The 18,419-nt window shown below is 41.4% G+C and overlaps 1 protein-coding gene across 3 annotated transcripts in view; it reads left to right on the top strand.

Moving 5' to 3' along the window:
• Nucleotides 1-1,551: 1,551 nt before the first annotated feature.
• ANKRD28 (ankyrin repeat domain 28) overlaps nt 1,552-18,419 on the top strand; it is a 207,647-nt gene continuing 190,779 nt past the window's right edge. For 2 of the 3 annotated variants that reach the window (XM_053600599.1, XM_053600597.1), the window contains exon 1: nt 1,567-1,961. Coding sequence is in view for 1 of the 3 variants with exons in the window: in XM_053600596.1 (XP_053456571.1) it covers nt 1,935-1,961 (27 nt within the window). In the remaining 2 variants the exon portion in view is untranslated. Of the gene's footprint in view, nt 1,962-18,419 lie in introns of all 3 variants that reach the window. The other variant, XM_053600596.1, reaches the window with a different exon arrangement.

Genomic DNA, 18,419 nt, shown 5'->3' with positions numbered 1-18,419 from the left:
TTGTTTTGGAGAGCTCAAGTGCTTTCACAACATTAACTCATTCAGCCTCATTGAATTGATAAGCAGAGGTTGGGTGACAAATAGTATCCCAATTTTATCTGCTGGAGTTGAAGTAAAAGGGAAAGAAGAGAATGCAAAGAGCACTGTAACTTCTTTTTTATCCTCATTATGATTGTTAGATCACAGGCATTAGAATTCCTCCATTTTAGGGAGAAAATATCATTTATGATGAATGTAATTTTCAGTAAGAAATTGTTTCAATAAAATAATGGCGTAGATATATCAAAGAATATCGGAAGAATTGTAGTATTGTATTAGTTAATCAGCAGTGTTTTTCATAGTTCACTCTTCATTTTTCACGTGGCTAAAGATAAGTTTTTTGCCACAAGTGAAGCATTATAATGAACTGACAATCCTGACATAGATCCCCATTTCTCTAGACTGCCATTAGGCTCAGATCGATCTTCTAAATAAAGTCTGTCCCTAGAGACACAAATTATGTAGCAAAGGGGGACTTTTTAAACCAAGCCTGACGTCACACATTTGTATCCTAACCATCTGTACCTTTTATAAAGCAAGGGCTGGAGCCGCCTGGGCGCAGAGACACAGGCGCACAATAATCTTCTCCCACACAAGCCTGGAATGGTAACAGCACATGGCTGCCTTAGAAAGAAAAGCCGTTTTAGAGCTGTGGGGGGTGTGTGGCAGGGTGAGGGAAGTCATTCCTCTTCTCCTCCATCCAAGGATGCTATTTATTGGAAATCCTGTACATCTTTTTTTAAAAATTGATTTCTCTTGAGTGGGAGGCAACTTCCCTCAGAAGCCAAAGAAAGGGTGGTTTTCAAGAGGAAAACCACACGCAACCTTGCTTCTGATTGGGACTGCTGGCAGATAAAGGCTCTGGCGTCCACAACCTGTTCAGCTGCAAAGACGACGCCCTTCCGTCCAGAGTCCCAGCATTACCCCTCCCTCGCCTACATCTTTGCCCGCAGCCCCCGGGAGAGCAGCAGCCCACCTTGTGACCACGTCTTATCCCACTCTCTTGGCTCCTTCATCCTCCCTAAACCCAGGGGCGCACTGTCACTCTCCCTCCACGTGCGATGCCGAGTCACCCCCTCACCCTCGTCACTCTCAGAAGGCAGCAGCCCCCAGGTGCCCAGCTCTTACATCCCTTCCGCCCCCTCACCCAGCTCCTTAGCCTTTCCCCGTTAGAGTCTGCACTCCATCTCCCCAAGGGAGCGCTCGGCCGTTACCCACCTCTCTTCCCAGTCTGTCCCTTACCACCAGCCCCGAGCTCCGCCCACCGTGCCCCGGGCGCGCGCCCAGGAGCTGGGACACCTGGGCGCCCCTCCCCCAGCGGCGCTCTCCTCCCCACTCTCCCGCCCCGACCGCGCCGCGGCTCCGCGCCCACCCTTCGCAGCCTGCTCCTCCCCGCCCCCTCCCTCCGCGGGAGGGGGCACGAGCGAGCGAGGCGGCGTGGCCAATGGGCGCTCGGCTTACTCTGGCCTCTCCCCCGCGCGGCCGCCAATCGCGGCGGGCGGTGGTGGTAATATTGTGGAGTAGAGTTTGGATGCCGCTGCTGCCGCGGGCTGGAACGGCGCGGCCGCGGGGGCTGCCAGGGTATTTCGGGAAGGGGGCGTGAGGAGGCGGCGGCAGCGGCGGCGGCGGCTGGGTTTGCGTAGGGAGGCAGCTGAGGGAGAGAAAGAAAGGAAGGAAAAGGGCGGGGAGTCCTCAGAGGAGGAGGCGGGACCGGCCGGGCTCCTCACCTCTCGGAGGCGGCGGGCAGCCTGGGAGGCGGCGCCGCCCCCTGCCCGCGCTCTCCTCAGCGCAGCCGGCCGCCGACCCGCCGGCCCCGGGCTGCGACCGAGCGTGCTAGGGCGCGAGCGGCGGGCCGGGCGGCGGCGCAGGCTGGAGTGGGCGCGGAGGCGACCGCCATGGCGTTCCTCAAACTCCGCGACCAGGTAGGTGAGGGGCAGCAGGGCGTGATCGCGCCGCCAGGGAGGAAGGGAACCAAAGGCGTACCGGCGTGGGCCGCCTGAGCGCCTGCTCGGCGGGGTGGGTGCGAGGAAAGCGGGGTCCTGCCTCCGTGGCTGCGGGCGACCTCGTTGTCAGAACAGACGGGACCCGGGTGAAACCCACGTGCCACCGGGGGTCTCGCAGCCGCAGCGAGAGGGGCGGATTCCAGGCTCGCTGCCCTTGCGTCCTGCTAGCTGCTGGGTAGGCGCCGCCTCTTTCCTACCAGGTGAGGCTTGGGCCTAACAGGTGGCTTCCCGCTGCCGGGCGGGAGCCGTGCCGGCGGCCGTGACCTAGGGTCACGACCTTGCTCTTCTTGTTTGCTTTGCTGGATTGTTCGAAGCGCGCTCTCTCCAGGTAAAAGGCAGTTGATTCTGCTTAGGGACTGGTTACCCAATGTGCAAGTTCCCAGACTTGTTTTTCTTTTGACATTTTGTGCACCATCTTGGTTACTTATCTTGACTTAGAAAGGACTGGTCAAAAAATACTTGAAGAGCCAAAAAGACTTGTGACACTGTGGAAGTGAAGAAGTACTTTGTGTCTAGGAACAAAATCCCACCTATATTCTAATGATTCCTGTATCTGAAAACAAGGAAAGACGGGCAATAATAAATAAGGCTTCCAGGAGTCGCAGACCCTTCCAAATATTTTTTTTCTCTTTTAAAGAAAAGGAAAATTGACATGAAGTATTTCCCGAGTCGTAGGGAAATTATCAATGCTGATAAAGTATTTTTGCCATTTGTTTTTCTGAATAGAAGATATTGAACAGATTTGAAGGGAAAGTAACTTGCAAGCTTTGGGAAACTGAGTTTGTAAAAGAGAATACCCCTTTTGCAAGAACAATGGGGAAAAACTTGAGACATATTTTTTATATTATCTTTGGTAAACATTGTACCTTAAATTCTTAGTCTATTATTATGAATTCTCATTTCATAAGTGAATTTTATGTTTAGGCCGATGGTTGACCTTGTGTATCATTTGGTATCAGGAGGGTTTTAGCTGGGGTTAGTTAACATCAGGGTATGATACTTTGAAAAACTGTTCCGTTGTGTTTGTACCTTGTATTTGAAATTATAGAAGTTTATTTTCGGGTGTAATAGCCACTAGCCACATGTGACAATTTTAATTTAAATTAGTTAATATTAAACTTAGTTCCTTCGTTTTGCTAGCCACATTTCAAGCTTTTAAGTAGCCACTTACAGCTGTTGGCTCTTTTATTGAACTGGACAGATAGAGAACATTTATGTTATTTTAGAAAGTTCTGTGACCGTGGTTCTCAACCTTCCTAATGTAGTTCCTCATGTTGTGGTGACCCCCAACAGTAAAATTATTTTTGTTGCTACTTCATAACTGTAATTTTGGTACTGTTAATGAATCTTAACGTAAGTATCTGATATGCAGGATGCATTTAGGCGACCCCTGTGAAAGAGTCGTTTGACCTCTTTGGGGGTGGTGACCCACAGGTTGAAAACCGCTGTTCTGTGAGATAACACTGGTAAAGAGTAACAGGTGAAGTATAGGGAAAGCGTAAATTATATCCTGCTAATTCCTGTCCTGTTAATGGCTGTTACATTCTTAATGGTGTGAAACTCAAGATCTAGGTTTTCCACCAATCTTTTCCTATGTTTCCATTGTTAATAGTTGAGGTGACGATTGCTGGTTTTCTTTTGATTCTAGGCCTACATTTTTGAAAAAGTTATTTTTGTGATTTATGTTACTGTGCATTTGGTAAACTTTTAAGAGAGCATCATATTTTTACCATCAGGTTTAAACAGAAATAGGATTGTTTTCAGTTGGACGTTAAATCCAGTTGCACCTTTGCATTGTGTATTTAGGGATTGAAATTATGAAGCAATTGTGATGCTACTCCAGTTTTACAATTTATCCGTTAATACTCAGTGGCAATGTTGAGATGTAAAAATGCCACTTGTAAGCTTGAAGATACTTGGACAAGTTAATGAAAGGGCATGGGGGAGGAGAGAATGTTTAGTTTAGAATTCTAAACTACTAAGTAATTGGCCCATCTGGTCTGTCTTTTGTAAGACCCAGCAATGAGTTTGGTTTTGCCTAGTTTAGAGGTAATAGCTGTTTTTAGAAGTCATCTTTATATGTTGATGTTTTATTTGATGTTAAAAGTGGTGCTAAAAGTGAAATGGAATATGAATGCTCTTAACCTATTCCACCTACAGGAAAAGCATTTCAGCTAGATGAATTACTTTATTTGGTGTAAAGGAGAATTGGATAAGTATACAGAATTTTAAAGCTTGAAGGTACTTGACATAGCTTTTAGCTCAAAAGCCTTATATACACTTGAAATAGAAAGTAGTAGACTTAGTTTCCATATTTACCTTGTATTTTGTTTTCTAGCCTTGCAAACTACAGTTTAATATATAGAAGCTACGGATGGGAAGGGTTTTTCTTTTGTGTTTTTTAGCATCAGGAAGGTTCTAGAATTTAGATGGTTAAAATATAAAACCATTGATCAGGAAATAAAACTTTTTTCTCATTCAATCAAAAACTTGAATTTTCTTCCTGAATTATTTAACTTCTGTTTATGCAGCAAGAATTGTAACAATTCCAGAGTTGTTTTTTTTTTTTTAAAAAAAACAAGTGTCACTGTCATTTTGTCTTTGCAGTTAGTTACAAAAGGAGTTATACACGCTGATTTATCAACAGTACATCTAATAAAGAAGGTAGAAGGAGTTTGTTCAGTTTAGGGATCATAAACTCAGATGGGAAGCTAAAGGGCACTGAATTTGGCTTCAGGGTTTAGAAAACAATAGGAAGTGGTGAAAATCTGGGTAAACAGAACAGGTAGGTTAGTTGCTATTCAGCTCCAGACGACTGTTGCAGTGCAGGTTTGCCTAATAGTTTTAGAAACATGTGTTTTTATTTTTTGGAAATCCAGATTGTTATGAAACAACTCTCTATAAGCATTGTAAATGTTTGCATTGGCAACAATTAATGCTGCAGTTTTATTATTTATTTACTTAATCCTTTTTTGAGGAATGGGGGGAGACAGGATCTTTGTTGCCCAGGCTAGAGTGCAGTGTGGCACAATCAAAACTCCCTGTATGACTTCCTAGGCTTAAGTGACCCTCTCACTTCAGCCTCTCAAGTAGTTGGGATTATAGGTGTGTGCCACTGTGCCCAGCTCATTTTAAAATTTTTTTGTAGAGATGGGTTTTCCCTGTATTGTCCAGGCTGTTCTCAAACAGCTGAACTCAAGAGGTCATCTGGCATCAGCCTCCCAAAGTGCTGAGATTACAGGTGTGAGGCACCATGACCAGCCAATGCTGAGGTTTTAAAAAGGGACTAGTAAGGATCTATTCTGTAACTGTTGGTTTAGATCAATTTGAAGAAACAAACTACAAAATAAGATTTCCACTAAGTTTTCTTTGCAATAATTTTATTTTTGAGATAAATTTTAGTTGAAGTGGTCATAAACTTTAAAAAATTGAGAAAATTTACATACTATAAAATTCATGATCTTAAAGGGTACAATTCAATTGTTTTTATTATGTTCACATAACGGTGCAATCATTATCACCATCTAATTCTAGTACGTTTTCATCACTACAAAAACAGACCCTTTATCCATTAGCACTTTCCATTTTTCCTTCCCCTGACCTTGGCAACCACTAAGTCCTTTCTATGAATTTACCTATTTGGTGTAAATGGAATAAAAAAATACAAGGTTCTTTGTGTCTGACTTCATCTACTTAGCCAGAGATGGAGACTCTTTCTTGTTGGAAGGCTGTGTTAATCTAGCTATAATCAAGTAAGGCTACATTCGAGAAACTTTAATTAGATATACTTTGGAAAAAAAAAAATTTTTTTTTTTTTTTCTGAGACAAACTCACTCTCTGTCACCCTGGATAGAGTCCCTTGGCGTCATCATAGCTCATAGTAACCTCAAATTCTTGGGCTGGAGCAATCCTCTTGCCTCAGCTCCCCAAGTAGCTGGGACTACAGGTGTGTGCCACACACCTAGCTAGTTGTTCTATTTTTAGTAGAGACGGGGTCTCCCTCTTGCTTAAGGTGGTCTCGAATTCCTAAGATCAAGCAATCCACCCATCTCTGAGCCTCGGAGTACTAAGACTCACAGGTATGAACCACTGTGCCTGGCCTAGTAAGATACATTTAAAATGTACATTACATTACATTTACATTTACATTATTTTGTAAAAGTTTAACTATGATGTACTTAATAATTTCAAGAAATGAAAACTGAATTTTAAAGTTAAACCTTCTACTGACTTCGTTGCTTCTGCTTTTTGTTTGAAAGCATTTGAATGTTTGGCAGCAGCGTGGAGGTCAGCTGTTTCAGCTGATCATCTAGACTAGATGGATATCAGTCATTTGTGATTTTAAGGGTGGCTTGATTTGCGTTAGGTAGGAGAATGTAGGTTTGCAGCAATAAGTGGTTGAAAAGCAAGAAAGCATTTTTTGGTGGGTATCCTACTGCATTTTTCCATATTTCAATTGTATCTTTCTTACCATCATACAATGACTTTAAAATGTCATCTACTGAGAGCTCAATCAATTCCACCTGAAGTTCTTTAGGTACTTTGATATCAACTAGGTGAAGCTTAAATGTTAATCTGAGTGTGATGTCATGGTTCTCAGATGTCATTTGGTTCTCTCAAATAATGAGGCTTTCATTATATTCTTCAATTAATAGGTCTGTAATAGCTATGTATTCTTAAAATTATTCCTGTCCTCATCAATGACCTTTGCTAACTGGGAAACTGTTCATCAGAAATTTTCCTTTGAAGAAGTGTTTTGAACAAAGATAGCTTTTCTTAGAATGCTTGGATTTTTCACCATGTATCTTATGTAGACTTAGTTTTATCTTGGAAAGAAATGTTCAAGTCGTTTTGATTTGACATGCTATCACACAGAAATGCTGCATTCCCATAGAAATCATCTTTCAGTAATTCACATTGCTGATTCTGTTTTTCATACAGTTTGACTGTTGTTGCAGAGATAAAATTTTGGCCAACATTTGTCCCATGTTTTAGAATGATAGGACAAATCACACCATATACCTCATCATTCAACTTCAGCATTAGGGCACTGGTGATGCTATGTTGCATTTGCACAAATGTAGTCAATAATTACTTACAACTTGTCACAAAGTATCTCCTAAAATAGTAGCTTTACCACAGAGATTTTGCTGATGCAGAATACAATGAGAAGAGATGAGAGCATCTGGATCTGTTAATACTTGTTTAATCAGTGCAATAAACTCTAGCTTTCCCAAGGAACGTGCACCATCTGTATGTACAGTTACTAAATTTACCAAATTCAGTCCAACTTCTATCTTGAAAGTTGAAGATAACTATTCCCCATGTTCTGTTTGCAGGAGTGCCCCAAACGAGTAACTCTTTGTGGCAAAGAAAATCTGTTACTACCTAAATGAAGTATAAAAGCTGTGCAATCAGTAGTATCAGTTGATTCATCCAAAGAGATTGAATAATATACATTTTCTTTTTTCTTGATTTTAGACTTCTGCCCTTCACAATTGTGAGTGAATAAATTTCTGTTGTTTTAAGCCACAAAATCTGTGGTCATTTGTTATGATAGCCCTAGAGAACTAATAGAAAGATTTTTATAGATTTAGCTCACATTTAGGTCAGTGATCCATTTTGAGCTAAGTTTTATATGTGCTATAAGGTAGAAGTTCCACTTTGCTTATTTTACCTTGTAGATAACTGGTTGTCCCAATACCATGTATTGAAAAGACCATTCTTTCCCCATTGAATTTTCTTGGGATCTTTATCATGTGTCAGTTGACTATAAATGTGAATTTAATTCCAACTGTCTGCTTGTCAATTTCTGCCAAAAGACAGTTGGAATTTTGATAAGTGTTGCATTGAATTTGTAGATCAATTTGGGAACTATTGCCATCTTAACAATATTAATAAGTCTTTCAATCCATAAACATGGGATGAACATTCATTAAGTTTTTTTTAGGTGATATCTTTCAGTGATACCTTGTAGTTTCCAGACTACAAGTTTTGGATTTCCTTTGTTAATGGCTAAGTATTTTTTGAATGCTATTGTATGTACTTAATTATTACTTAATTTCATTTTCAGATTGTTTATTGCTCACATATAAAAATTGATTTTGTATATTGCTTTTGTATCCTGCAACTTTGTTGAACTCATTTATTATACTAATAGTTTTTTAGTGGATTCCCAAGGTTTTTCTATATACAGATTATATTTGTGACTAGGGATAATTTTTTTCTTTCCAATCTGGATGCTTTTTATTTCTTCTTGGTTTCTTTCAACTAGAACCTGTAGTGCAATGTTTAGTAGACATGGTAAGAGCAGACACCGTTGTCTGTTTATGATCTTTTATCTTTCATAATTAAGTATTAATAGGATGTAGCTGTGAGTTTTTCATAGACTTTTCTTAGGTTGAGGAAGTTTCATTCTATTTGAATCATTAGTTTCTCAAACATGGAAATTAAATACTAGTCCTCATCTTGGGCAGTGTAGCTATTTAGAATAATGAAAGTTTAGGAGGAAAAATCCCCTGATTTTAGCCAACGATCACATTATTGTCAGACCTTCTTCATTCTCAAGGGTTCCAAAAAAAAAAAAAGTCTGTTTGAGACAGACTCTCACTTTCTTGTCCCCAGTAGAGTGCTTTGGCCTCATAGCTCACAGCAACCTCAAACTCTTGGGCTCAAGTGATTCTCTTGCCTCTGCTTCCTGTGTAGCTGGGACTACAGGCACCCGCCACAACGCTCGGCTACTTCTTAAAGACAAGGTCTTACTCTTGTTCAGGCTGGTCTTGAACTCGTGAGCTTAAGTGATCCAACCGCCTCAGCCTCCCAAGTGCTGGGATTACAGGTGTGAGCCACAATGCTTGGGCTTCAAAATATTTTTTCTTTAATGGCAATTCCCAGGTCTGTGGCTCAGATTTTGGGTTTTCACCTAAATTTGAATCTCTTACATCAGTCTATTTGATGGTTCCAGTTAGCTATATCTGTCACCTCAAAATCGACACAACTATTTACAAATTCATTTGACTCTAATTTTATTGTACATTGAATGCTATACCAGACTTCAAAGGATAAAAGAATGTGTTTGGAGAACTGTCAAGAAGTAAATATATGATGTTGGACAGTTAAGTTCAAGAACTCATGCTAGAAAAAGTGCTGCGTATCTCATTGCTGAATATCAACGATAGTCACCTTTGAAGTACTCTCCTTGGAAAGCTTATGCATTGACACCAGCATCTAGTCCACCCTCAAAACACTTTTTCTAGGATGAGTTTACAAACTTGATTGTCAGACCTGTACAATGACAGTTCTGATGGCCATTCCAGAAAAAGAGCCAGAATTGCTCTCAGAGAAAAGTGCTTTTAGATGGTAATAAAAGCAAATGAGGTCACTTAAAGATGGAGAAAGGCTCATGGCCACCAAGCAGGAAAATATTGTTCCATACTGGGTAATATGGAATGAGTGGAGGAAAGAAAACCTGAGAAGAAGCAACTATAGTTAGGAGGAAAGCCATGAATAACTGCTATCATAGGCCAAAAACAGGGAAGAATTTTCCAAGTTGCAACTGTATTCTTTTAGGTACAGAAACTCAATTTTTCGTCATCTTTTAGTTTTAGTTTTCCTTTTATCTAGTGTATTGTTCTAAACTTTTTCATGGGAATGTTTTTATTTGCCCCCAAGCTCTTCACTTTCTAAGCCACTTGGGCATATGTGAGAATCACTTGGGAAGCTTAAATAGAGATTGTTGGATCTTCATGCGGAATGAAGATTACTTGGGGTAGTGTCCCTGAATAAGTGTTTTTAAAACGTCTTGTGGTAAAGACCAGCTTGCTTTTCAGAAAGCTTTTTTCCTTTTCTCCCAAGCCCCAACTAACTAAAAAGGGCTGTCTAGAAATTATCCAGCCATTTGTTAATACTATTTTTCACATGTATATTATATTACTCATTTACTAGCCCCTCTTTCATTTGGGAATAGCCATATCATTGAAATGTGGCCATAGAATATTAAGCAGAAGTGTTGTTACTACTTCAGTTTTGGGAAATAGCAAACCTCCCTTGAAAGATCCTCAGTTTTCCCCACCTACTGGCTAGGTATTGTTTGCCAAAACAACTTTCCATAGGTGGACCATTTCCAGGCTTTGGCCTCCTCATGCCCCCAGCTGATCATTAGCATGGATTTCTTGGACCTCATGTAAACATAAAATAAAAATAAACTGCTGTTTTGGGATTTGCATGTTATAATATCTACTATTACTTTAATGAGTGATTTCATTATATAATGACCAGAATTTGGGAACCACGGCCCCTGTTTTTTTACTACTTGTATTTTTAAATTCATTTATATAGTAGGAAAGTCTTTAGCTGTTGACTTCTAGACCTTGTATTTTTTGTTTCTAATAATTTGAATAGCAGTCATCATAATTAATATCCTGCATGTTTACTACCTGCTGGTCTTTGATACTAGGGATACATCTATATAGAAAATAGGGTCTCTGCCTCCTAGAGTGGGATAAGATGAAATTATTCGGCTGTGCTTTAGGAGCATCAAGGGAGTAGAGGCTAATTGAACCCAAGAATGAAGTTGGGGGTTCCCTTCTTGGGATTTTATTCACCCATGCTCCTTTTGTGTTATATTTTTCTCTCATCCTCACTGGATGGGAGACATGTATCCTGTATAAAACACTCTTTTTATTTATTTATTTTTTAGAAATAGGGTGTTACCTTGTTATGCAGGTTGTAGAGTGAAATGACACTATCATCAGTCACTGCAACCTCAGATTCCTGAGCTTAGGCGATCCTCCTGTTTCAGCCTCCTGAGTAGCTACAAATGCAGCTGTCTGCGACCAGGCTTGACTAATTCTTAAATATTTTTGTAGAGACAGGTTCTAGCTATGTTTCCTAGGCTGATCGCAAACACCTAGGCTTAAGCTGTCCTCCAGTTCAGCCTCCCAGAGTGCTGGGATTACAGGTGTGAGCCATCACGTCTGGCTAAACATCATTTTAGAGAAGCCAAAATTACAAGTATGCTTTTGGTAGATTTGTGTTTCAAGACTTAAAACAAGAGGCCTATACATTGGAGAGCTCTTTGAATGCTGGAAATTACCTTGTTTTTAAAAGATATGTTAGGTAGTGTGTAGTTTCAGAATGTCAGACTGGATCATGCCCCGAGTGAGGAGAATTTTGAGGAGAACTATAAACAGCAAAGCAGGTAACAACCACATCTTGGAGAAATAGGTGTGTTCCTAGAGTTAGCTGGTGTTGAGGGTTTACAACAGCTGACTTTTAAGGGATATATAAGTAAACTTAAGCATCAGAGCTTGCAGCAAAGTTGGAACCATGTTAGTAGTGTGATATTAGTCAAGTAGATCCAGTCAGCAACCTAGTTCAAGGTATAGGCAAGTAGTTAGAAACTGGCATGTCTGTGACAGCCTGCATGATTCAAATAGAGATGTCTGAAATAATTTCAATAGATAAAGCCAAGGAACTACGGTTCTCAGACATTCTCTTTTGATGCTGTAGCAGGGACAGTGAGAGGAAACCTGGTTGGAGTATTTTTCAGTTGAGAAGCTAGTCAAGGGGAGAAGTGAAATATAGTATGTATGTATTGTACAAATGTTCTAGAAATTTGTGTATATGTTAAGTAACAGTTAATTTAACTTAACAGTGGGGAACTTTGCTCTTTTAAAGAAATTTATCATGGAATTATTTTTTAAAGTGTCCCTTAATAAAACAAATTCTCATTCATCTTATCTTTTATCATAAAACTGAATTTCTGTATATCATCGTTGGTTAAATTTAGATGTACTGACTCCCTATTATAATCAGGTATTATTTTCCATATCTCAATGTATTATTTCCTTGAGATGATTCATTAGATTGTTGATGTGCTGTCTGCTTTTTTGGATGTAGGGATGTAATACAGTAAACTTTCCTCTTAGGACTGCGTTTGTAGTATCCTACAGGTTTTGGTTCTTATGTTCAAGGAATTTAATAATTTCCTCCTTTCTCTTCATTGACCCAACTATCATTCAGCATGAAGTTGTTTAGTTTCCATGCCTTTCTATGGGAATGAAAATTTTTGTTGAAATTCCATCTTTATTGTCTTGTGGTCTGAAAAGATACAAGGTGTAATTTCAATTCTTTTTTTTTTTTTTTTTTTTTTTTTTTGAGACAGAGTCTCACTATGTTGCCCTGGGTATAGTGTCATGGCATCACAGCTCATAGCAACCTCCAACTTTGGGCTTAAGCAGTTCTCTTGCCTCATCCTTCCAAGTAGCTTGGACTACAGGCATATGCCAGAATGCCTGACTATTTTTTGGTTGTAGTTGTCATTGTTTGGCAGGTCTGGGCTGGATTCGAACCTGCCGGCTTTAGTGTATGTGGCTGGCGCCCTAGTCTCTGAGCTACATGCATCAAGCCTTTTTTCCTTTTTGAGACAGAGTCTCACTATGGTGCCTTCGATAGAGTGCTATGGTGTCCACAGCAACCTCACTCTTGGGCTAGCAATTCTCTTACCTCAGTCTCCCAAATAGCTGGGACTACAGGTGCCTGCCACACGCCCAGTTATTTTTTGTTGTTGTTGCAGTTGTCATTGTTTTAGCTGGCCCAGGCCAGGTTCAAACCTGCCAATCTTTGTGTATGTGGCCAGTGCCCTAACCACTGAGCTACGGGCATTGCCTGTAATTTCAATTCTTTTAATTTGGTTGAGGTTTGATTTGTGTCCTAGGATATAATGTATTTTGGATTATGTTCTATGGGCTGACAAGAAGAATGTACATTCCTTGTACATTCTGGTATGTTCTGTATATGTCTATTAAGCCCATTTGTTCTAAGGTCACATTTAAGTCCCTTATATCATTGTTTAGTTTCTGTTTAGAGGATCTGTCCATGTCTGTAAGAGGAGTGTTAAAGTCCCTAGCTATTATGGTGTTGTAGGATATCATATTTCTCAGACCAGTTAAGGTATGTTTCATAAATCTGGGAGCATTTGAATTGGGTGCATAAATATTTAGAATTGAAATGTCCTCTTGCTGTATTGTTCCCTTGACTAGTATGAAGTGACTATCTTTGTCTTTCTTAACTTTAGTTGCTTTAAGTCTACTTGTATCTGAAAATAAGATTGTGACCCCTCCTTTCTTCTGATTTCCCATTTGCCTGAAACATTGTTTTCCAACCCTTCACCCTGTGTTTTGTTTTTTCCTTCAAGGTTAGGTGTTTTTCCTGGAGACAGCATATAGATGGCTCGTGCTTTTTTTATCCAATCAGGCAGCCTGTACCTCTTCAGTGGAGAATTCAAGTTGTTAACATTTATTGAGAGAATTGATAGGTATGGTGGAGTTCTAGTCATTTCATTTTGTGAAAGTCAGTTGTTTAGTTTTATCCTTTGTACCATTGTAGAAACTAGATTTTGTCCTTCAGTTTCTGGTTGTTTAGTTTGGTGGTGGTCCATTATAATGGTCAGTGTGGAGAATAGGTCTCAGTATTTCCTGCGTAGCTGGTCTGGTGGCAAATTTCCTCAGTGTTTGCTTGTCAGTAAAAGATCTGATTTCTCCGTTGATTTTGAAGCTTCATTTAGCAGGATATATAATTCTGAGTTGAAAATTATTTTGTTTAAGAAGGTCAAAGGTAGATGATTGTTCTCTTTTGGCTTGGAAAGTTTCAGTTGAGAAGTCTGCTGTCATCCTGATGGATCTGCCTCTGTAGGTCAATTGGCGCTTCCTCTTGGCTGCTTGCAGGATTTTCCCTTTCGCCTTGACTTTGGACAGGTTCATTACATTGAGTCTTGGAGATGCTAGAGATGACCAGGGGTTTGATATTCCTCTAAAAGGACTGTGTTGGAATCTTTGATATTTGGGAAATTTTCATTTGATACCCTCCAATAGAGCTTCCATTCCTTTGTGTCTGTCATCTTCACTTCAGTTCGTGTGTTTGAATGCTTCTTGAAGTCTAATAAATTCTCCAAGCAAATGTTCTGCTTTCTCTCTCTTCTTTTCTGCCTCTTTAAGTGCCTGATAGGTCAAGAGCTTTATCCTCTGAGATTCTTTCTTCTCCAGGGTCTAATCTGTTACTGATACTTTCCTATTTTTTTTTTTTTTTTGAGACAGAGTCTCACTATGTCACCCTCAGTAGAGTGCTGTGGCATCACAGCTCACAGCAACCTTCAACTCTTGGACTTAAGTGATTCTCTTGCCTCAGCCTCCCAAATAGGTGGGCTTACAGGCGCCCACCACAATGCCCGGCTATTTTTTGGTTATTGTTATTGTTGTTGTTTGGCAGACCTGGGCTGGGTTTGAATCCACCACCTCCCGTGTATGTGGCTGGCATCCTAGCCACTGAGCTACAGGTGCCTATTGATACTTTCTATTGTATCTTTAAGTTCCCTGATTGACTCCTTCAATTCTTTAAGCTTTGTTATATCCTTACTAAATTCATTACATCTTTCATCCATTTTTGGGGTCTTTTTTTTTTTTTTTTGTAGAGACAGTCTCACTTTATGGCCCTCGGTAGAGTGCCATGCATTCACGCAGCTCACAGCAACCTCCAACTCCTGGGCTTAAGCGATTCTCTTGCCTTAGCCTCCCAAGTAGCTGGGACTACAGGCGCCCGCCACAAAGCGCAGCTATTTTTTGGTTGCAGTTTGGCCAGGGCTGGGTTTGAACCCGCCACCCTTGGTACATGGGGCCGGCGCCCTACCAACTGAGCCACAGGCGGCACCCTTGGGGTCTGTTTTTGAATTTCCATTTGATTTTTTCCCACTTTCTCTTCAATTCTCTTCATTGTTTTTTGCCATCCATATTTTAAATTTCCTTTCTGTCATTTCTGTCATTATTGCTTTAGAGGTGGAATCCTCTGTGGTAGCTACCTCATGATCCCTTGGTGAGGGTTGCTCTGTTCCGGTTTTTCATGTTGCTAGAATTTTTTTGTTCTTCCTCATGTGTGTTTTCTTGTTCACTTTCTTCCTTTATTTTTTCCTCTCACTTCCTCATTCACTTTAAATTACCTTGTCTGTATGCTTAGGTGTTGAAGTATCTATTCTTTAGTATAGGGCCAAAAGGAAGAGAAGTATAAAGAACGAGAAGAGACAAAGAACAAAAAGGGTTGGGGGGATGAAAGGAAAAAATTGAAGAAAGACAGGAGAACTGGTTGTGTTTGGCACAGTGCTTTGATCCATACCTGCAATTCCAGGACGTGTGGGGCTGGATTGAGTGGGTGGTCCCCCCGCGTCCCTCAAGGTCAAGAGCTCCTTACTGGCCTCGACAAAAGCAAGGCCCTACCTCTGCCAATTATAGAAAAAAATCAGCAGTATGTAACAGTGGGGACCTATCAATACCATCTTCTCCAAAGGCCAAAGTTTGACGGATACCCTAGCAGGGGTCCTCAAACTTTTTTTTTTTTTTGTAGAGACAGAGTCTCACTTTATGGCCCTCAGTAGAGTGCCGTGGCCTCACACAGCTCACAGCAACCTCCAATTCCTGGGCTTAAGCGATTCTCTTGCCTCAGCCTCCCAAGCAGCTGGGACTACAGGTGCCCGCCACAACGCCCGGCTATTTTTTGGTTGCAATTTGGCCGGGGCCGGGTTTGAACCCGCCACCCTTGGTATATGGGGCCAGCGCCTGACCAACTGAGCCACAGGCGCCGCCCCTGGGTCCTCAAACTTTTTAAACAGGGGGCCAGTTCACTGTCCCTCAGACCGTTGGAGAGCCGGAGTATAGTTTAAAGAGAAACAACAATGAACAAATTCCTATGCACACTGCACATATCTTATTTTGAAGTAAAAAAACAAAACAGGAACAAATACAATCACACCACCTCATGTGGCCCGCGGGCCGCAGTTTGAGGACCCCTGTGCCTAGAGGGCTCAAGGCAGACCTATGCTGTGACATCTCAGCCCAGGCCTCAGAGTGAGGCTCTGTCCCATAAATAGACTACAAAATGAAATATAATGAAACAGATAAGAAAACATAGAGAAATTAAAAATAGAGAAAATTAAAAATAAAATTACATAAGATAAAAAAAGATCTCTTAATAGTTTAAGAAATTTATATGGATGAGAAAAGTAGAAAAATCTTTTATCAAAAGAGAGGAAAAAAGAGAGAAATAAAAAAAGAATAAAAGGGGCTAAAAAAAAATTGTAGCAGAAATGGAGCCCTTGCTATTGAAGAAAGCCAAAATGAAAATACCAAACAAAGACAACAAAGAAAAGAAGGAAAAAATTGACAAACGAATAAATATATATTGCAAAATAGTTCCTAAACGCCAGGTGACACTTGTGGTGTTAGGAGAGGCAAAACACAAACATGGTTTTGCTCTATAAGATAGGGGCTGGAAGCCACTATCTAGTTGTCATAGAGATCCAGTCCTGTCTTCCTGATTTATTTGCCCTCAATCAGGGCTCGGTTGTTTCACCAGCATTCATTTACCACAGGATTAGGATCCTGAAGCTCTTGCCTTATTTCTTACAAGGCACATGTAGACCTTCTAAACCAGGCGTCCTCAAACTTTAAACAGGGGGCCAATTCACTGTCCCTCAGACTGTCGGAGGGCTGGACTATAGTTTAAAAAAAAAAAAAAACTATGAACAAATTCCTATGCACACTGCACATATCTTATTTTGAAGTAAAAAACAAAATGGGAACAACTACAATTCACACTGCTTCATGTGGCCCGCAGGCTGCAGTTTGAGGACGCCTGTTCTAAACAGTGCCCCCTGGCTACAAAGTGTCTTTCCCAGGTTACTATAGTTTAAAAAAAAAACAAAAACTGTTCAGCTCACCCCAAGGATAGCTGCCTGAGCTCAGCATGCATGCCAGTGCTGGCCCTGCCCTAGGACCCTGCTGACTGTTCCTCCTGGGCATCCTTCCCATAGTGGCAGCATCCTGTCAGTAGCCAAGCCAATGGGAGTTCCACCCTGTCCAGTGATTCAGTCCTGGCTGTTGCTTGCTGTTTGAGTTCACCCGCTCACTTGATCCCTTCCAAGGCAGCTCTAGTTGATGAGCCCAGTCCAAAAACGAAAAACTGTAGGACAGGCCTCTCCTGTCTCTAGTGCTCCACCAGAGGGCCAGCTGGCCTCTGCCTGCACCCAGGCACTTGTCTTCAGTGTCAGTCTTCCACAGTTTCTGACCTCTTTGTCGGCTCCTGGAATCCCCTACTGCATCACTGCCCCCAGAGTAATGTTTCTGGTAGGATCCCCCAGCCAGAGGTGACTGGAGTTCTTTCTCCAGAGAAACTGGCTGGAGTCCAGACTCACCGCCAGTGGCTAATAAGGGGATGTCTCTAGTCCTCCATCTTGCTCTGGCCTGAGGTAGGAGCTCTTTTCTTATTTTTATTTTTTGAGACAGAGTCTCACTCTTTCACCCTTGGTAGAGTGCCCTGGCAACATATCTCACAGCAACCTCAGACTCCTAGGCTTGAGCAATCCTCTTGCCACAGCCTCCCAAGTAGCTAGGGCTACAGGCATGCACCACTATACCTGGCTAGTTTTTTCTGTGTTTTTTTGTTTGTTTTGTTTTTTGAGACAGAGCCTCAAACTGTCACCCTGGGTACAATGCCGTGGCATCGCGGTTCATAGCAACCTCCAACTCCTGGGCTCAAGTGATTCTTCTGCCTCCGCCTCCCAATTAGCTGGGACTACAGGCACCCACCACAATGCCTGGCTATTTTTTGGTTGCAGCCGTCATTGTTGTTGGGCGGCTTGGGCTGGATTCGAACCCGCCAGCTCAGGTGTACATGGCTGGCGCCTTAGCTGCTTGAGCCACAGGCACCGAGCCTAGTTTTTTCTGTTTTTAATAGAGATGGGGTCCACCTCATCCTCTCAAAGTGCTGAGATTACAGGTGTGAGCCACTGCACCCAGCCTTAGTTTTTCCATTTTCAGTAGAGATGGGGTTTTAGTCTGGTTTCAAATTCCTGACTCAAGCATTCCACCTGCTTTGGCCTCCCAGAGTGCTAGGATTACAGGCTTGAGCCATCGTGTCCAACCCCAAGTTTCTGTTTGATGTTGATTTCTAACTTAAATTGTGATCAGAAAACGTTCCTTTTATCATTTTATTATAAATTTGAGACTTGTTTTATGGCCTAGCACAGGCATCCTCAAACTTTTTCAACAGGGGGCCAATTCACTGTCCCTCAGACTGTTGGAGGGCCAGACTATAGTTTAAAGAAAAAAACAACTATGAACAAATTCCTATGCACACTGCACATATCTTATTTTGAAGTAAAAAAACAAAACGGGAACAAATACAATCACACCGCCTCATGTGGCCCGCGGGCCGCAGTTTGAGGACCCCTGGCCTAGCATGTGATCTGTCTTGGAAAATGTTTCATGTGTGCTTTAGAAGAATGTGTATTCTACTGTTGGGTAGAGTCTTTTCTATAGATGTTATTTAGGG

Source organism: Nycticebus coucang, chromosome 8, assembly GCF_027406575.1.
Source record: "Nycticebus coucang isolate mNycCou1 chromosome 8, mNycCou1.pri, whole genome shotgun sequence".
NCBI lineage: Eukaryota > Metazoa > Chordata > Mammalia > Primates > Lorisidae > Nycticebus > Nycticebus coucang.
Note: the sequence above shows the minus strand (reverse complement) of the source record. Positions and strands in the feature narration are given on the sequence as shown.